Source organism: Lucilia sericata, unplaced genomic scaffold (assembly GCF_015586225.1).
Source record: "Lucilia sericata isolate MDLA Ls3-8-SP2 unplaced genomic scaffold, ASM1558622v1 Contig000869F_arrow, whole genome shotgun sequence".
NCBI lineage: Eukaryota > Metazoa > Arthropoda > Insecta > Diptera > Calliphoridae > Lucilia > Lucilia sericata.
Window position 1 is genome coordinate 171,596 of NW_023994860.1, and position 16,424 is coordinate 188,019.

General features: G+C 32.4%; 1 protein-coding gene across 3 annotated transcripts in view; it reads left to right on the forward strand.

Moving 5' to 3' along the window:
- The window catches only part of LOC119608676 (myb-like protein M), a 157,760-nt gene extending 142,439 nt beyond the window's left edge, over positions 1-15,321 (forward strand). Inside the window, exon 4 of one of the 3 annotated variants that reach the window (XR_005231832.1) lies at positions 15,108-15,302. Coding sequence is in view for 1 of the 3 variants with exons in the window: in XM_037963181.1 (XP_037819109.1) it covers positions 15,108-15,170 (63 nt within the window). In the remaining 2 variants the exon portion in view is untranslated. Of the gene's footprint in view, positions 1-15,107 lie in introns of all 3 variants that reach the window. The other 2 variants (XR_005231833.1, XM_037963181.1) reach the window with 2 other exon arrangements.
- Positions 15,322-16,424: the final 1,103 nt, after the last annotated feature.

Sequence of the window (16,424 nt, forward strand, 5' to 3'; positions counted from 1 at the left end):
GACTATAGACTAGACTATAGACTAGACTATAGACTAGACTATAGACTAGACTATAGACTAGACTATAGACTAGACTATAGACTAGACTATAGACTAGACTATAGACTAGACTATAGACTAGACTATAGACTAGACTATAGACTAGACTATAGACTAGACTACAGACTAGACTATGACTAGACTATAGACTAGACTATAGACTAGACTAGACTATAGACTAGACTATAGACTAGACTATAGACTAGAATATAGACTAGACTATAGACTAGACTATAGACTAGACTATAGACTAGACTATAGACTAGACTATAGACTAGACTATAGACTAGACTATAGACTAGACTATAGACTAGACTATAGACTAGACTATAGACTGACTATAGACTAGACTATAGACTAGACTATAGACTATAGACTAGACTATAGACTAGACTATAGACTAGACTATAGACTAGACTATAGACTAGACTATAGACTAGACTATAGACTAGACTATAGACTAGACTATAGACTAGACTATAGACTAGACTATAGACTAGACTATAGACTAGACTATAGACTAGACTATAGACTAGACTATAGACTAGACTATAGACTAGACTATAGACTAGACTATAGACTAGACTATAGACTAGACTATAGACTAAACTATAGACTAGACTATAGACTAGACTATAGACTAGACTATAGACTAGACTATAGACTAGACTATAGACTAGACTATAGACTAGACTATAGACTAGACTATAGACTAGACTATAGACTAGACTATAGACTAGACTATAGACTAGACTATAGACTAGACTATAGACTAGACTATAGACTAGACTAGACTATAGACTAGACTAGACTAAGATAGACTAGACTATAGACTAGACTAGACTATAGACTAGACTAGACTATAGACTAGACTAGACTATAGACTAGACTATAGACTAGACTATAGACTAGACTATAGACTAGACTATAGACTAGACTATAGACTAGACTATAGACTAGACTATAGACTAGACTATAGACTAGACTATAGACTAGACCATAGACTAGACCATAGACTAGACTATAGACTAGACTATAGACTAGATTATAGACTAGACTATAGACTAGACTATAGATTAGACTATAGACTAGACTATAGACTAGGCTATAGACTAGACTATAGACTAGACTATAGACTAGACTATAGACTAGACTATAGACTAGACTATAGAATAGACTATAGTCCACACTGTAGGCTAGTATATTGTCCAGACTATAGTACAGACTATAGACTACTCCAGACTGTAGTCTATAGTCCAGACTATAGGCTAGATGTAGTCTATAGTCCAGACTATAGACTAGACTAAAGACCAGACAATAGACTAGACTAAAGTCAGGCTATAGACTAGACTATAGTCCAGACTATGGTATAGTCTGGTCTAGACTGTAGGCTAGCTTATAGATTTGAATATAGTCCGGACAATAGACTAGACTATAGTCCACACTATAAACTGAACTATAGTCCAGACTATATACTGAACAGTATGTAGTCCAGACTATATAGTGAAAACTGCCCTAATATTCATTGAGACCAGTACTATTAACTGACAGCTTTTCCGTAAATTCTTACATAAAATTTTTTTTTTCTCTCCTGTAACTTCCTGGTGTTAGAGAGAAATTAGTAAACAATACTCGAGAAATCTGTGTATTTTCATACGATTTTTGTTTCTTCCACATGAAATGATTTTCAATAGTCATTGCTTGTGTTTTTTGTTTCTCATATCATTCTACAGTTGTTGCTGTCATTCTAGTTTAGTTTTTTTGTTAAGTATTCCGGTATTGTGTTGTTGTCTTGTCCAGAATTTAATGAACTATAAATGAATATTTTTGGTTGTTAGTCCTAAATAAAATTTAGCTAGAAGAGGCAGCAAATGGCAGGAGAGATACTTGTATAAAGAAATTATGTGCAAGTTTTACAAATTAAAATTACGACTTTTTCTCTCTACCCTCGTTTTCTGTTATACTAGAGTTGTTTTTATACCCACCATCAAAAAAGATGGGGGGTATATTGTTTTTGTCATTCCGTTTGTAACACATTGAAATATTCGTCTAAGACCCATAAAAGTATATATATTCTGGGTCCTTATTAGATTCTAAGACGATCTAGCCATGTCCGTCCGTCTGTCCGTCTGTCCGTCTGTCCGTCTGTCCGTCTGTCCGTCTGTCCGTCTGTCTGTCTGTCTGTCTGTCTGTTGAAAACACGATAGAGTCCAAATGGAAGTAGCTAGCGAGCTGAAATTTTGCACAGATACTTTTAGTTGATGCAGTTTGTTTGGTATTGAAAATGGGCAATATCGGTCCACAATTTCGCCTAGCCCCATATAAGGCCCCCTTCAGAAAATGACTTTATCGCTCATAACTTGCTAAGGGAAGAACCAATAGCGGTGAAATTTGGCACAAACATGTTTCATGGGAATCTAAATCTCTTTGTTATATTTTATAAGGATCGGTCCATAATTGACCCTACCCCCCATATAAAGTCCCCTTCAGAAAATGACTTTATCGCCCATAACTGCCTAAGAGAAGCATCAATAGCGGTGAAATTCGGCACAAACATGTTTTATGGGAACCTAAATCTCTCTGTAAAATTTTATAAGGATCGGTCCATAATTGACCCTACCCCCCATATAAAGTCCCCTTCAGAAAATGACTTTATCGCCCATAACTGCCTAAGAGAAGCATCAATAGCGGTGAAATTCGGCACAAACATGTTTTATGGGAACTTAAATCTGTCTGTAAAATTTTATAAGGATCGGTCCATAATTGACCCTACCCCCATATAAAGTCCCCTTCAGAAAATGACTTTATCGCCCATAACTGCCTAAGAGAAGCATCAATAGCGGTGAAATTCGGCACAAACATGTTTTATGGGAACCTAAATCTCTTTGTAAAATTTTATAAGGATCGGTCCATAATTGACCCTACCCCCCATATAAAATCCCCTTTCAAAAAATGACTTTATCGCCCATAACTGGCTAAGAGAAGCATCAATAGCAGTGAAATTCGGCACAAACATGTTCTATGGGAACTAAAATCTCACTGTAAAATTTTGTAAGGATCGGTCCATAATTGACCCTACCCCCCATATAAAGTCCCCTTCAGAAAATGACTTTATCGCCCATAACTGCCTAAGAGAAGCATCAATAGCGGTGAAATTCGGCACAAATATGTTTTATAGGAACCTAAATCTCCTTTTAAAATTTATAAGGATAGGCTCATAATTGACCCTACCCCCCATATAAAGTCCCCTTCAGAAGATGACTTTATCGCCCATAACTGGCTAAGAAAAGCATCAATAGCGATGAAATTCGGCACAAGCATGTTTTATGGGAACATAAATCTCTTTGTAAAATTTTATAAGGATAGGCCCATAATTGACCCTACCCCCCATAAAAGTCCCCTTCAGAAAATGACTTTATCGGCCATAACTGGCTAAGAGAAACATCAATAGCGGTGGAATTCCGCACAGACATGTTTTATGGAAACGTAAATTTCTTCGAAAATTTTATAAGGATCGGTCCATACTTGACCCTACCCCCCATTTAAAGTCCCCTTCAGAAAATGACTTTATGGCCCATAACTGTCTAAGAGAAGCATCAATAGCGGTGAAATTCAGCACAAACATATTTTATGGGAACATAAATCTCTTTGTAAATTTTATAAGGATAGGCCCATAATTGACCCTACCCCCATATAAAGTACCCTTCAGAAAATGACTTTATCGCCCATAACTGGCTAAGAGAAGCATCAATAGCTGTGAAATTCGGCACAAACATGTTTATGGGAACATAAATCTCTTCGTAGAATTTTATAAGGATCGGTCCATAATTGACCCTACCTCTTATAAGGTCCCCTTCAGAAAAGGACTTTAATGCTCATATCTACCTTAAGAAGCATATGCATAACAATAAAATTCGACATAAAAAAGTTTTATAGGAACTAAAATCATTTTCTTAAATTTTATGAGGATGTGTCCATAATTGACCCTAACCCCCTAATAAGGTCTCCTTTATACAATGACTTTAACGCTCATTACTGACTCAAAAATGTGAGTACAGCGTTAAAATTATACATAAACAAATTTCGTGCGAGCCAAAACCTCTCTATCAAATTTTATAAGGATCGGTCCTTATATAAATCGGTCTATAATTGATTCGCTCCAAAAAATCACTTAAACGCTCATGTGTGACTCAAAAGTTCTTCCAAATTACGGTAGTTTTATAGGAACTGAAATTTTTCAACTGAATTGATGAAGATCGGTCGATAACTATCAAACCCCCATTTTCGGCTTTCTTCAGAAAATTACTTTAACCTCATGACTGAATTAAAAATACGAGTACAGCGACATTAGATACACACAATTATTGTATAAACCGACAAGGAAAGGTCCATAATTGACTCTACCCTCCATATAACCACTCTTACAAAAAAACAGTTTTTGGTTATAAATATTGGGTCAAAGAAAATTAATATTTTTAATTCGGAATAGCACGGTCCATGCTTAAGCCCTTGGCCCTCTTCCAAATATGTCCCTGATGTTCATATTAATATCAACATATGATTCAAACTAGATCGATAATATCAAAATTTATTAATAAGGATGATTTGATGGTGGGTATATAAGATTCGGCATGGCCGAATATAACACTCTTACTTGTTATTTTTACATTTTGTTCGTATTTAGCAAAATCATTACGAAAACACCTCATGCAGCACAATTTATCCACAAATGGACAGGTTGTTTACCTAAATAGTTGAATTGAATGGTCAGGACTATGCATGCGTATGCATGTTTCGGACTGATATGAAAAGTTACACACAAAAGTTTTCTGTATTTGCAGAAAATATTGTAACTTTAAAGGCATTGAAATTTGTACCTAAAAATGACAATTTGTTTTAAGATTTCTGATGACACTTATTAGTTCTAAGTAGTCTATACCTATGTCATAGAAAATTTTCCATTAAAATGTCTTTACATTTGCCAGACTTGTCATTATTACTTGTCGCCTCAACCTTTAAAAGGCACATTTTATCTTTGGTCTATTTTAGTTTTAATTTGCCAGTTTTGACAAGTACTTTTTGATCTAGTCTTGTGCAAATAACTTTTAAAGACTTAACAAAACATTTCAACTTTTAATGGTCAGCAAAGAAGGAAAAACCTTCATTTTTTGAGGTTTTCAAACTGACCAATAGCCTTCATCTAGATGTAAACTTAAAGCTTTAATGAATGTTTATTGATTAAGAATACAAATTCTATACGTTTCGATGGGAATGTGTGTGCTGAGTTTTGTTAAACATTTGCAGCAATTGTTGTTTGTTCATTCGTTAAGTGCATTTCCAGTTTTGAGGTTACAAGGTGAAAGATAATTGTAATTAAATCTTTAGTACTGATTAATCAGCTCAATCTTGTTGAGTGTTTTTGATTAAGGTGAAACACAAAGAGTCGGAAATTAGTGCAGGACATTGTATTTGCTTAGAAGTAGAAAAAAATCGAATATGTGGATTGAAATACTAGAGCAGATTTAGCTAAATTTAAAATAAAAGCCTTAAAGTAGGCAACACAAAATTAAGTGAAATAGAAGCCTAAATATATGCGACTAAGCAACATATTTACTTAAAGGCTAAAAGTATGCTATTTACAGCTAGCATACTTTTCCTTTTTCTAGCCTATAGTCTAGTCTATAGTCTATTCCTATTGTTTAGTCTTGTTCATAGTGCAGTATATTCTGTAAACTAGACAATAGACTAGTCTATATTCTGGACTGTTGTCGAGTCTATAGTCTAACCTATAGTCCATTCTATAGTCTAACCTCTAGTCTAGTCTATAGTCTAGTCTATAGTCTAGTCTATAGTCTAGTCTATAGTCTAGTCTATAGTCTAGTCTATAGTCTAGTCTATAGTCTAGTCTATAGTCTAGTCTATAGTCTAGTCTATAGTCTAGTCTATAGTCTAGTCTATAGTCTAGTCTATGTCTAGTCTATAGTCTAGTCTATAGTCTAGTCTATAGTCTAGTCTATAGTCTAGTCTATAGTCTAGTCTATAGTCTAGTCTATAGTCTAGTCTATAGTCTAGTCTATAGTCGTCTATAGTCTAGTCTATATAGTCTAGTCTATAGTCTAGTCTATAGTCTAGTCTAGTCTAGTCTATAGTCTAGCTATAGTCTAGTCTATAGTCTAGTCTATAGTCTAGTCTATAGTCTAGTCTATAGTCTCTCTAGTTAGTATATGTCTAGTCTATAGTCTAGTCTATAGTCTAGTCTATTAGTCTATAGTCTAGTCATAGTCTAGTCTATAGTCTAGTCTATAGTCTAGTCTATAGTCTAGTCTATAGTCTAGTCTATAGTCTAGTCTATAGTCTAGTCTATAGTCTAGTCTATAGTCTAGTCTATAGTCTAGTCTCTAGTCTAGTCTATAGTCTAGTCTATAGTCTAGTCTATAGTCTAGTCTATAGTCTAGTCTATAGTCTAGTCTATAGTCTAGTCTATAGTCTAGTCTATAGTCTAGTCTATAGTTCTAGTCTTCTATAGTCTAGTCTATAGTCTAGTCTATAGTCTAGTCTATAGTCTAGTCTATAGTCTAGTCTATAGGTCTAGTCTATAGTCTAGTCTAGTCTATAGTCTAGTCTAAGTCTAGTATATAGTCGTCTATAGTCTGTCTAGTTAGCTATAGTCTAGTCTATAGTCTAGTCTATAGTCTAGTCTATAGTCTAGTCTATAGTCTAGTCTATAGTCTAGTCTATAGTCTAGTCTATAGTCTAGTCTATAGTCTAGTCTATAGTCAGTCTATAGTCTAGTCTATAGTCTAGTCTATAGTCTAGTCTATAGTCTAGTCTATAGTCTAGTCTATAGTCTAGTCTATAGTCTAGTCTATAGTCTAGTCTATAGTCTAGTCTATAGTCTAGTCTAGTCTAGTCTATAGTCTAGTCTCTAGTCTAGTCTCTAGTCTAGTCTCTAGTCTAGTCTCTAGTCTAGTCTCTAGTCTAGTCTATAGTCTAGTCTATAGTCTAGTCTATAGTCTAGTCTATATAGTCTATAGTCTAGTCTATAGTCTAGTCTATAGTCTAGTCTATAGTCTAGTCTATAGTCTAGTCTATAGTCTAGTCTATAGTCTAGCCTATAGTCTAGTCTATAGTCTAGTCTATAGTCTAGTCTATAGTCTAGTCTATAGTCTAGTCTATAGTCTAGTCTATAGTCTAGTCTATAGTCTAGTCTATAGTCTAGTCTATAGTCTAGTCTATGTCTAGTCTATAGTCTAGTCTATAGTTAGTCTATAGTCTAGTCTATAGTCTAGTCGTCTTAGTGTAGTTCTAGTCTAGTCTCTAGTCTAGTCTCTAGTCTAGTTCTAGTCTAGTCCTAGTCTAGTCATAGTCTAGTCTATAGTCTAGTCTATAGTCTAGTCTATAGTCTAGTCTATAGTCTAGTCTATAGTCTAGTCTATAGTCTAGTCTATAGTCTAGTCTATAGTCTAGTCTATAGTCTAGTCTATAGTCTAGTCTATAGTCTAGTCTATAGTCTAGTCTATAGTCTAGTCTATAGTCTAGTCTATAGTCTAGTCTATAGTCTAGTCTATAGTCTAGTCTATAGTCTAGTCTATAGTCTAGTCTATAGTCTAGTCTATAGTCTAGTCTATAGTCTAGTCTATAGTCTAGTCTATAGTCTAGTCTATAGTCTAGTCTATAGTCTAGTCTATAGTCTAGTCTAAGTCTAGTCTATAGTCTAGTCTATAGTCTAGTATAGTCTAGTCTATAGTCTAGTCTATAGTCTAGTCTATAGTCTAGTCTATAGTCTAGTCTATAGTCTAGTCTATAGTCTAGTCTATAGTCTAGTCTATAGTCTAGTCTAGTCTATAGCCTAGTCTATAGTCTAGTCTATAGTCTAGTCTATAGTCTAGTCTATAGTCTAGTCTATAGTCTAGTCTATAGTCTAGTCTATAGTCTAGTCTATAGTCTAGTCTAGTCTATAGTCTAGTCTATTCTAGTCTAGTCATAGTCTAGTCTAGTCTATAGTCTAGTCTATAGTCTAGTCTAGTCTAGTCTCTAGTCTAGCTATAGTCTAGTCTATAGTCTAGTCTATAGTCTAGTCTATAGTCTAGTCTATAGTCAGTCTATAGTCTAGTCTATAGTCTAGTCTATAGTCTAGTCTATAGTCTAGTCTATAGTCTAGTCTATAGTCAGTCTATAGTCTAGTCTATAGTCTAGTCTATAGTCTAGTCTATATTCAGTCTATAGTCTAGTCTATAGTCTAGTCTATAGTCTAGTCTATAGTCTAGTCTATAGTCTAGTATAGTCTAGTCTATAGTCTAGTCTATAGTCTAGTCTATAGTCTAGTCTATAGTCTAGTCTATAGTCTAGTCTATAGTCTAGTCTATAGTCTAGTCTATAGTCTAGTCTATAGTCTAGTCTATAGTCTAGTCTATAGTCTAGTCTATCTATAGTCTAGTATAGTCTATAGTCTAGTCTATAGTCTCTATAGTCCTAGTCTATAGTCTAGTCTATAGTCTAGTCTATAGTCTAGTCTATAGTCTAGTCTATAGTCTAGTCTATAGTCTAGTCTATAGTCTAGTCTATAGTCTAGTCTATAGTCTAGTCTATAGTCTAGTCTATAGTCTAGTCTATAGTCTAGTCTATAGTCTAGTCTATAGTCTAGTCTATAGTCTAGTCTATAGTCTAGTCTATAGTCTAGTCTATAGTCTAGTCATAGTCTAGTCTATAGTCTAGTCTATAGTCTAGTCTATAGTCTAGTCTATAGTCTAGTCTATAGTCTAGTCTATAGTCTAGTCTATAGTCTAGTCTATAGTCTAGTCTATAGTCTAGTCTATCTAGTCTAGTCTAGTCTAAGTCGTCTATAGTCTAGTCTATAGTCTAGTCTATAGTCTAGTCTATAGTCTAGTCTATAGTCTAGTTTATAGTCTAGTCTATAGTCTAGTCTATAGTCTAGTCTATAGTCTAGTCTATAGTGTAGTATATAATCTAGTCTATAGTCTAGTCTATAATCTAGTGTATAATCTAGTTTAAAGTCAAGTGTATAGCGCATTTTATAGTCTATTCTATAGTCTTAACATTTTGAAACCTAAAACTGTGCATCCGTTTCTGTTAGTGTTTTGTTTCTAACCATATAAATTAACAATTTCATTTAAATTACAACAAATTTATAAACAAAAATATAAATAATAAAATTTTATAAACAATTAAATAAATATTAACAATAAAAGACAAAAATCAACACTTGTTAGAAAGAAAATACTTACAGGATGTTGGTCTTTTGAAACATTTTTAAACTTTAGAGCAAGGACCTCTTTGGTAATAAAATAAACATTTAAAGCAATTCTTTGCAGGAAACATTACACCTTTGTTTTGTATTATAAAATATAATACAATAACATTTCAATAAAAGTTTCTATTGCTGTAACTATGAAAAGGATTTCTGTGTATGTATGTGTCTAAGAAACACACACCTTAACTTTATATCCTTTTGTATTTCGGTTGTTATTGTTTCTTTTTCTATAGAAATGTATAGAGTAGTAGAATATAAAGTGTTGAAAAGTCCTTAAGTTAACTAAAGCCAATAATAAACAACTTCTAAACGAGAAATTGTAAAATTATAACAACATTAAAAACAAAAACATTTATTGTAAAATGGTTATAAAAAATCCATTTGAAAACAAAATTTTAACATATTTAAACAACTGGCAACGCTGCCTGATTATCTTTTCAGTATGTACTCTATTCATAGGTCCATTAATATCTGAGATAATCTACTTATAAACAATTCTACTTTTTCTTTAAATTTTAAAGTATTAGCATAAGAGTACGAACTGTGACTAACGCCAAGCTGTTGGACTATAATATTTCAATTCGAATTTCTGTTGAAAATTCAACCAAAATTTAATAGGTTATCGCAAAATTGTATATAATATTTGTAATAATATTTACTTTACCAACTCTATAACCTCATTTTATTGTTTATTATTAAATTGTTTATTATTTACCTTCTTCCACTTCACTAGTACCTCATATATTTACTTTACACAACTCTGCTTTATTTTGGTCCCTTTCATTTTTTTTATTACAATCTTGTAGTCATATTGTGTTTCTTTAAACTATTTCTTGTTGTTTGATTGCTGTTGGTTGCATGTTGTTGTTTTGAGTCTTTTCCCTTCAACATATTTAGCAACTATATATTTCTGTTATACAATTTATTGCTACAGCAATAACAACAAACAATTGCAGAGTACGAATTGTATAGTAAAATAGAGCAAACTAAGTAAAACATTCTTAACATGTTTCTAGGTTTTCTTCTTTTGTCACAAAGAGGAGGTACACTGTTTCCTAAAGGAACTAAAAAGGCCCTATATATTTCGCATATATATATATTTGATCAAATGTCAGAGCCTATAGTCTAGATTTACTCCAAATTGTAGTCCAGACAATTGACTAGACAATACATATAATATAGACTAGACTATAGTCAAGCTATAGACTACACTATAGACTAGGCAATATAATAGACTATAGACTGAGTATAGACTGGAGTATGACTAGACTATAGACTAGACATAGACTAGACTATAGACTAGACTAGACTATAGACTAGACTATAGACTAGACTATAGACTAGACTATAGACTAGACTATAGACTAGACTATAGACTAGACTATAGACTAGACTAGACTAGACTACAGACTAGACTATAGACTAGACTATAGACTAGACTATAGACTAACTATAGACTAGACTATAGACTAGACTATAGATAGACTAAAGACTAGACTATAGACTAGACTATAGACTAGATATAGACTAAACTATAGACTAGACTATAGACTAGACTATAGACTAGATATAGACTAGACTATAGACTAGACTATAGACAGACTATATACTAAACTATAAACTAGACTATAGGCTAGACTATAGACTAGACTATAGACTAGACTATAGACTAGACTATAGACTAGACTATAGACTAGACTATAGACTAGACTATAGACTAGACTATAGACTAGACTATAGACTAGACTATAGACTAGACTATAGACTAGACTATAGACTAGACTATAGACTAGACTATAGACTAGACTATAGACTAGACTATAGACTAGACTATAGACTAGACTAGACTAGACTAGACTATAGACTAGACTATAGACTAGACTATAGACTAGACTATAGACTAGACTATAGACTAGACTATAGACTAGACTATAGACTAGACTATAGACTGGACTATAGACTAGACTATAGACTAGACTATAGACTGGACTATATACTGGACTATAGACTTGACTATAGACTAGACTATAGACTAGGCTATAGACTAGACTATAGACTAGACTATAGACTAACTATAGACTAGCTATAGACTAGACTATAGACTAGACTATAGACTAGACTATAGACTAGACTATAGACTAGACTATAGACTAGACTATAGACTGGACTATAGACTAGACTATAGACTGGACTATAGACTAGACTATAGACTGGACTATAGACTAGACTATAGACTAGTGTATAGACTAGACTATAGACTAGACTATAGACTAGACTATGGACTAGACTATAGACTAGACTATAAACTAGACTATAGACTAGACTATAGACTAGACTATAGACTAGACTATAGACTAAAACTATAGACTAGACTATAGACTAGACTATAGACTAGACTATAGACTAGACTATAGACTAGACTATAGACTAGACTATAGACTAGACTATAGACTAGACTATGACTAGACTAGACTAGATAGACTAGACTAGAACTATAGACTAGACTATAGACTAGACTATAGACTAGACTATAGACTAGACTATAGACTAGACTATAGACTAGACTATAGACCAGACTATAGACTAGACTATAGACTAGACTATAGACTAGACTATAGACGACTATAGACTAGATATAGACTAGACTATAGACTAGACTATAGACTAGACTATAGACTAGACTATAGACTAGACTATAGACTAGACTAGACTAGACTATATACTACAGTCTAAAACTAGGCTAGAGTCCAGACTGTATATTAGACTAAAGCCTACATTGGGGTTCATAATTTTTTAAACGATTGCTGGTCTATGGTGTCAACTTGACCACTCACCATGTTACTCTTCCTAGTCGTTTATCATATCGTACATTTAAAATTGCGACAACACTATAATTTGTTGTTTTCAGTTCGGGTTTCTTTTTCATTCTGTGTGGACATGCAAGCAGTAAAAGGTCCTTTGCCTCATTGTTATGGCTTTGGGTTGTTTCTTTTATTTTCATATTTTTTTTTTCTTCTTTTTTTTTTGCAAAACAGTTCGTGTTGGTCTTGTGGCAAATTACTGTGGAGAACACAAAATGTTTATACATTTACAAGTCTTCCTTTCCCTATGCTTCTGCAAAAACTACAAATTGATAGACAACATTTGCTTTTGCTCAGAAAACGTGTATCATTCCACTAGATGAATTATGTTGCTACTACCACTTCCACTACTAGGACTTGCAACACTTAAATACTCATACTAAAGACCTTAGGTTAGAGAAAAAAAGAAAATATTCACTTAGTTTTTCTACTCACTTGGTAGTATAGTTTCAAACGAAGAAGTTCAACTATGTGCTGGAAATAGTAGAACTCTTGCTATGACTTACTTAAACTATTTATCAGGGTTTTACTGGTAATAGTAGTTGTGGCAAAAGAGTAGTCGTTTTTTTCCAGAGGGGCAAGTGCATACATACATGCATACATAGTTGTTGTAAATAATAGTTTCTTTGACCTCAACTCAATACGTTTCCACGTTGGTAGTGCTGAGGTTATAAAACAAACCTTATATAAATAAAAATGTTTTTGTGTAATTTATATAATGTTTTGAAAAGTGAAGGATTTCTTTTAGAAGTTTGTTGCAAAGTATAAAAAGAAATAATAGCCTATTTTTAGGGGGTAAGGAAATTTTATTTGAAATTAAAATTTAATAAGTAAGTAAAAAGTTTCAAGTAAACTGTACAAAATTATACCAAGTAGACTAAAGCAAAGACTTTAGGTCAGGCTATAGACAAGAATATTGTCAAGACAAAGAATAGATTACAGTCCAAACTTTAGACTAGACTACAGACTATACTACAGACTAAACTATAGACTAGACTATATACTGGACTATAGACTACACTATAACTAGACTGTAGACTAGATTTTAGACTAGACTTTAGACTAGATTATAGACTAGTCTATAGAATAGACTAGACTATAGACTAGACTAGACTATAGACTAGACTATGGACTAGACTATAGACTAGACTATAGACTAAACTATAGACTAGACTATAGACTAGACTATAGACTAGACTATAGACTAGAGTATAGACTAGACTATAGACTAGACTATAAACTAGACTATAGACTAGACTATAGACTAGACTATAGACTAGAACAGACTATAGACTAAACTAGACTATAGACTAGATTATAGACTACACTATGGACTAGACTACAGACTAGACTATAATATAGACTAGACTATAGACTGGACTCTAGACTAGACTATAGACTAGACTATAGACTATAGACTACACTATAGACTAGACTATAGACTAGACTAGACTATAGACTAGACTATAGTCTAGTCTATAGTCTAGTCTATAGTCTAGTCTATAGTCTAGTCTATCGTCTAATCTATAGTCTAGTCTATAGTCTAGTCTATAGTCTAGTCTATAGTCTAGTCTGTAGTCTAGTCTATAGTCTAGACTATAGACTAGGCTATAGACTAGGCTATAGGACTAGGCTATAGACTAGGCTATAGACTAGGCTAGACTATAGACTAGGCTAGACTATAGACTAGGCTAGACTATAGGACTAAACTATAGACTAGACCATAGACTAGACTATAGACTAGACTATAGACTAGACTATAGACTAGAATATAGACTAGACTATAGACTAGACTATAGACTAGACTATAGACTAGACTATTAGACTAGACTATGACTAGACTATAGACTAGACTATAGACTAGACTATAGACTAGACTAATAGACTAGACTAATAGACTAGACTATAGACTAGACTATAGACTAGACTATAGACTAGACTATAGACTAGACTATAGACTAGACTATAGACTCGGACTATAGACTAGACTATTGACTATGAATTATTGACTAGATTATAGACTAGACTATCCTATCCTATAGAAAAGACTAGACTATAGACTAGACTATAGACTAGAATAGACTATAGACTAGATTATAGACTACACTATGGACTAGACTACAGACTAGACTATAATATAGACTAGACTATAGACTGGACTCTAGACTAGACTATAGACTAGACTATAGACTAGACTATAGACTACACTATAGACTAGACTATAGACTAGACTATAGACTACACTATAGACTAGACTATAGACTAGACTATAGACTACACTATAGACTAGACTGGACTATAAACTAGACTATATACTAGGCTAGACTATATGGTACACTAGACAATAGACTAGACTTTTTTCTGAGACTTCTAATTAAAAATTATGCCCATCTACAACTTTGTTTTACAGATTATATGTCTTCTTAATTCATTTCAATCTAAAACCTTTTAATAGCTTTATAGTATACATTACATTCCTAAAAATGAGTAAAAAACGAGGTATACTCTTAGGATGATTAATAATATGCATGTATGTTAACTGTACTTAAAAATGTTACAGTTTAAATAAAATATATTAATCTTAATCCATCTTGAATCTATTGTTCTGCTCAAACATGTTAACCTTTAAGAAAATTAAAAAATATTTTAAAATCATGGCCTACATACAATTCAAAAGGTTAAAATTTTTAAGCAAACGAAAAAATCACTCATTTCAAATGATTAACATATAATGTAATCTTTTAAAGAGAAAAAGAAAACTCTTTATTTTTATTGAAAACATTAATTTTTCAAAAATTATCATAAATCATAGCATACTTTTAAGGGATTAGAAGCTTACATAAGTAAGGAAAATAAATAAACCATACCTTTAGTCTTAGCAAACATTATTAAAGATAAAAACCTAATATATTTCTTATACTTTTATTTCTTTTCAGGTATTTTTTTCATCATATTATTTTAACAAAATTTTGAGCTTAAAACAACAACAACGACTTTAGGGTTTGTGTAACTCTATATAAATTGAAATTGCTTTATTTATATTATACATATTTAATTTAATAAACTTACGAATGTTAAGTAATCAAAAATTGGTGATATGTGAAGCAACAAATAAAACGTAAGTTACAGCCCCAAGAAAGAAAAACAGAACTCCCCCTCAAAAAAAACCCACAAATGTTTAAACAAATTCGACTACACGCGAAATCAAAATTTTAGCAAAAGCCAGAGAAAGAAAATTTTTACACACACAACCGCAGCAGTTAAAATAATAACAAAATCAAATCAAATAAAAGTCAATATATTTTGCATAGGTAAGTAGACATGAGTGGAAGGAAAGAACGAAAAAAAAAAATACCTAAAAATATGCCACAGTTTATTTTCTTAGTACTTATTTCAAGATTTATAAACTTAAATCTGTATACAAGAGTAAAATATTTAAAACTAAAAAGATTTTCTTATTTTTTTATTTATTTTTTTAGTAAATCGAACTCAAACAAAAACCTCTACCCAACAGCTCTCAAATGATAAAAATGTTTATTTTAAAATCGTATGACGTTATAGTATTTCTTTGTAGCAATTTTTTTTAAGTAGACTTCTTTTTTATTTTTGCTACAACTACAAGTTTATTTTTTTTTTTAATATAAAAAAATAACGAACTGCAAGCAACCTTGAATCAGTTTATTTTTCTTTTGAGTGCCCTACACAATTTTGTTTGGGAAAACTAAATTATTAATAAAGTTTATAAAAATTTTGGTAGATTTTCTAAATAATGTAAAACATTTCAAAATGCACAGGATTTTGCATTATATAGACCAGCAAACTAGACCACATTCTAGGCTCGAAACCAGACAATCCATAAAAGTTTAGTTTTTACTATAGATCAAGCAACAGATAAAACTATGAATTATAATATAGATACAACCATAGATCTGTCTATAGCTGAGACTATAGACACACTATAGATCAAGCTATAGTTCAGACTAAAGGTCAGGCTATAGATCAGGCTAAAGATCAGACTATGTAAGAGATTACAGTAGAAACTATATATCAGAATATAGACCAGATTATATAACAAACTATAGATGTGACTATAGAGCAGACTATACATCGGATATATAGGCTAAATATCATACGATAGAACATACTGTAGACTAGACTATCGATCAGTCTTTAGATCAAACTATAGATCACACTAAAAAATATACTATGGAGCAGATTATAAAGTATATTATAGATTACACTACAGGCTGGAC